We start from the raw sequence: 4,469 nt of genomic DNA on the forward strand, positions 1-4,469 counted from the left end.
GGGGCGGGGCCTGGCCTGTAGGGGTGGTGGGTGGTCGCACGCATCCAGGGAGGTGGGGAATGACCTGGCTCTGAATGGCCACGTGGGACTTGGGGTGGCTCTGCTAATGGCCGGGGTGCCGCTGCTGCCAAATTTCCCCACAGGCCAGGTGCCATGGCTGCGCAGGCAACATCTGGCCCCCAGGCTGGAAGTTGAGCACCCCTGGACTACTCTGTTCCTCCTAAAGCCTTCACCCATAGGTGTTATCCTTAAGAGACTTTATCCTTGTTAATAGTTTCGATTTTTCCACTAATCATGCCGCCTTTCTGCTGCAAGTCCGCTGTGTGTTGGCTGCTCCTGATAACAGCTCTTGCTTCACAGCCCTGCAGACTTTTAACTCTAGCTAAAAAACTTTAACTTTGGCTTGGAAATGTTAACTCAGGTGAACTTTAGTAACATGGGTGTAGAAATAACTTCAGGTGAAGCAGTGACAGCACTGTTGAGATGCTCAAGAAGGCTAGGTTTTGTTTTAGACCCCTGGGAGATGCTTGTTTAATTCTAATGACATCAGGACTAAAGGAACAGCATCATTTGATTATGTTTTGCCTAGTTTGTTGCGTGTGTGATACGTATTATGCGATCTAATGAATTAACGCAGGTTCCAAAAAAGTTATATTTATTTTTATTCAATCTGCAATTGAACAGTACAGCTCCAGGGCCCTAAAGTATTAGTAAAGCTTTTGGTTTCTTCTTACCTAGAGAAGAATGTGTGTTGTGTTGTATAAGATGATGCATCACACCATCTGCACTCCCCTTTCCAAAATCCTAGATGTGTATGTGTGTGTAGATAGATAGTGCAAGCTTTTGTGGGCTGAAGCTCACGTCAACAGACCCTGACCTGCCACTTCTGAGTGCAGTGCTTTTAAAATAGTTTAGCAGTCCCGAGCCCTGTGGCTGGCACTGCAGAGGTTCGTCTTGCCCCAGCAGACATGCAGGTCCAGTGCCCTTCCCATGGTCTGTTACTTTTCCATACAGCAGCAGTAGGTGCCAAGTAAACCTGACAAGAAGGGGTCTGATCAGTTTTTCTGGCTGCTGTTCAGAGTCTTGTGGGGCAGGGAAGCTGTCAAGAATTAGTCCCTGCCTTGAGGTCTTCCCAATCTAAATGGGTTCTCTCTCACCATTAGGATGGCTATTTCTGTTGTACAAAGGGGGAGCTGAAATGCTCAGTGTTGCATGGGGTTTGTTAGAGCTAGGAGTTGGACCCGTGTCTTCTGAAGCATCAGTCCAAGGGTTGTAGAGATGTTTCAACCCAGTTGTGTTCAAACTTTTTTTTGGCTGTGTACCTGTTTACCAGCAAATACAGCTGCTTCTGTGCCCTGTATCTGACACAATTCTGCATGTCCCTTGCTTAGGAAGAATGTCAACGCCAGCATCAATGTACAGCAACACTATTACTCACTGTGTGTGGACCAATCAGAAGCTCTGCTGCCATTATTAAAATTTAGGCATGTACCTCTGGGCAAATCTCCATGGTCCCTTGGGGATGTGTGCGCCCAGTTTGAAAAGTAGTTTTAACCTATCTATATCTTACCCTGGGAACATTTCTGACTTTCATAAGCAGGCAGTCTTGTTCCTTTTGAGACATTAAAAGTAAATAGTGTCTTTTCTCTTTTATATGTGTATAGGAGCAGGGTGGATGAGTTGGGAGTGCACCCTGTGTAATTGGCAAACAGTTGTCTTCTACTGTATTTGGTGAGAAATGTGAAGTGACTGTATGAATGATGCCACCACAGCAGGACTTGTGCAGAGGGGCAAAATTAGAAGTGGAAAGTCCAAGCGTTGAACAATTTGAATGGGTTTTAGAGAAGTCATGGGTGCTTGAGGCCCAGTGACACTGTCAGCGTGGGAGGAAGAAAACGCTGCCATGGCAGGCATTTAAGAGATGTGCTCACTACTTGGAATCTCCTGTGGGAGGTTGCAGATGAGACTGCAAGAGGTTTGCCAGTGCAGAGTTCATGGTCCCTTATTTTCCTTCACAGAATGGCTTCTTTAGTTTGCAGCAGTGTTGACTTCCCTAGCAAGTTAACTCCAGTACTTAAGCAGGTGACTCTTGACTAGCTACCGGAACAGCCAGGGATGTGGTATTAGTTGTTAGTTAGGACATCTTGCTCCTCTGTATTCATTTGGGCATCTTAGAGAACCTGTGTGGAATGTTTCCTTTATTGAGTTCGCTGCCAGGGCTGGATTCTTGGAGCGCAAGAAGCCACAGCAGGCAAGATGTTGCTCTACAGGGACAGAGGAAACTTCAGATACTGCTCACGTTTTACTTAATGGCTACACATGCAGGTATATTTATCTGGATAAATATCCTGTGGCAGCAACAGAAAATCAGGAGCAGTAACTGATTAAAATCTGCGTCCTAGAGAAGAGTTGAGTCCTCCATATCTTAAGGGTGAGAATATGCTTAGAAGGCAAGCAACACTTTGGTTCTTTGGGGAATGGATTTAACGTAGGTTACAAAGAATAAAAAGCAGTAATCTTTCTAAGCGGTGGTGGTTGAGGGTGGTTATCTTGGATAACCGCACTTACAATCACAGCCTCAGTCTCATCAGATCTGTCCTTGGACTGGTTCTCTTTAACATCTTTATCAATGATGCAGACACTGGTGTCAGAAGCGCGCTGGCCAAGTTTGCCAATGACACTAAATTTTGGGGCACAGTGTTCACATCTGAGAATAGGCTAGTGATCCAGGCTGACTTGGATAAGCTTAGAAAGTGAGCAGAGATAAACCTGATGATGTTCAATACCTGAAAATGCAAGGTACTCCACCTTGGTGTGTGGACATGCACACGCACGCAGCACACTTATAGGTTTGGCAGTGCTATGCTTGCTAGCACCATTGCTGAAAGAGACTTGAGGGTCATGATTGACCACAAGATGAACATGAGCCACCAATGCGATGTCGCAGCTGGTAGAGCAAACAAAACTCTGGCTTGCATCTATAGATGCTTCTCAAGTAAATCTCAGGGTATCATCCTCCTGCTGTACTTGGCCTTGGTGAGGCCACAGTGGGAGTACTGCATCCAATTCTGGGCTCCACAATTCAAGAAGGATGTCGAGAAGCTTGAGAGAGCCCAGAGAAGAGCCATGCGCATGATCAGGGGGCAAGAGAATAGGCTTTATGAAGAGAGGCTGAGAGCCATGGGACTTTTCAGCCTGGAAAAGCTCAGGCTCAGGGGTGACCTGGTGGTAGTATATAAGTACATAAGGGGTGTGCTGTTCACCAGAGTGCCCCGAGGGATAACAAGGATCAACGGTCATAAACTCTTCCAAGACCATTCTAGGCTGGACATAAGGAAAAACTTCTTTACTGTCTGATCCCCCAAGGCCTGGAATTGATTCCCTCCAGAAGTGGTGCAGAATCTACTCTGGACTCATTCAAGAAACGTTTGGATGCTAATCTTGCTGGGAGCCTTTGACCCTAGCTGCCTTCTTGCCCCTGGGGCAGGGGGCTGGACTTGATCTTCTAGGACCCTTCCAGCCCTAATGTCTATGAAATCTATGAAATCATCAAAGCTTGGTGCTTCAAAGCTTGTAATGTTCTTTCAGCTGTCAGGAACCCCCTGTTCCCCTTCCTTGAGACTTATGACTGTTAAAATGCAGATCTGTGTGCAGAATCATTACTCTTTCACTCAGGGCTGTTCCTATGTTCTGTCCTTAGTGTGAAGAAAAGCAGAAGCCAGCAAGAATCGAGGCGGAAGTGGCTGAAAGCAGCATTCCTTATCTCTTCTGCTGTCCTTGGTGGCCTCTTGAGCTGGAGCTACTTGAAGAATGAGGATGGTGTCACTGAGGTGCTGGCTCACTCCAGCGAGAGCCTGCAGGACAGATTTGTGGAGGTGCCCTGCTCCGAGGACTATGACAGCCACAAACGATTTGAAGGTATTTGTATATGAGTGTCTGTGCTGAAGTGCGGTGGCCCTCCTAGTCACCCAGCAGGTTGCCTGTGCTCCAGCTGCATTTCCTCTGGAGTCTCAGGCAAACCTTTACATCCTCCATCTCATCACAGTGTACATGTGTTTCAGCTCCCTAAGTGCTTAGGTCTCTGATGTCATTCCAGGAACTGTTGGTTCCAGAACCATTCCTGTACTATTATAGTTTCATAGTTTCTAGGGTCGGAAGGGACCTGAGCAGATCATCGAGTCCGACCCCCTGCCATGGCAGGAAAGAGTATTGGGGGCAAACGACCCCAGCAAGGTGTAACATCTAGCCTCCTCTTAAAGACCCCCAGGGTAGGAGCCAGCACCACTTTGCTTGGAAGTTGGTTCCAGATCTTAGTCGCCCTGACCGTGAAGTAGCGCCTCCTGATATCTAGCCTAAATCTACCCTCTGCCAGCTTGTGACCGTTATTCCTGGTCACTCCTGGTAGTGTTTGGGGGAACAGGGACTCCCCTAATGCCTGCTGGTCCCCTCTGACTAGTTTGTAACAGGCC

At 47.3% G+C, this 4,469-nt stretch overlaps 1 protein-coding gene across 1 annotated transcript in view; it reads left to right on the forward strand.

Annotated features, from left to right (window-relative positions):
• The window catches only part of OGFOD3 (2-oxoglutarate and iron dependent oxygenase domain containing 3), a 176,857-nt gene that overhangs the window by 33,179 nt on the left and 139,209 nt on the right, over nucleotides 1–4,469 (forward strand). The window contains exon 2 of the mRNA XM_019501553.1: nucleotides 3,636–3,918. Coding sequence (XP_019357098.1) covers nucleotides 3,636–3,918 — 283 coding nt within the window. The remainder of the gene's footprint in view (nucleotides 1–3,635; nucleotides 3,919–4,469) is intronic.

Source organism: Gavialis gangeticus, unplaced genomic scaffold (genome assembly GCF_001723915.1).
Source record: "Gavialis gangeticus isolate Ggan-Ray unplaced genomic scaffold, GavGan_comp1, whole genome shotgun sequence".
Taxonomy (NCBI): domain Eukaryota; kingdom Metazoa; phylum Chordata; order Crocodylia; family Gavialidae; genus Gavialis; species Gavialis gangeticus.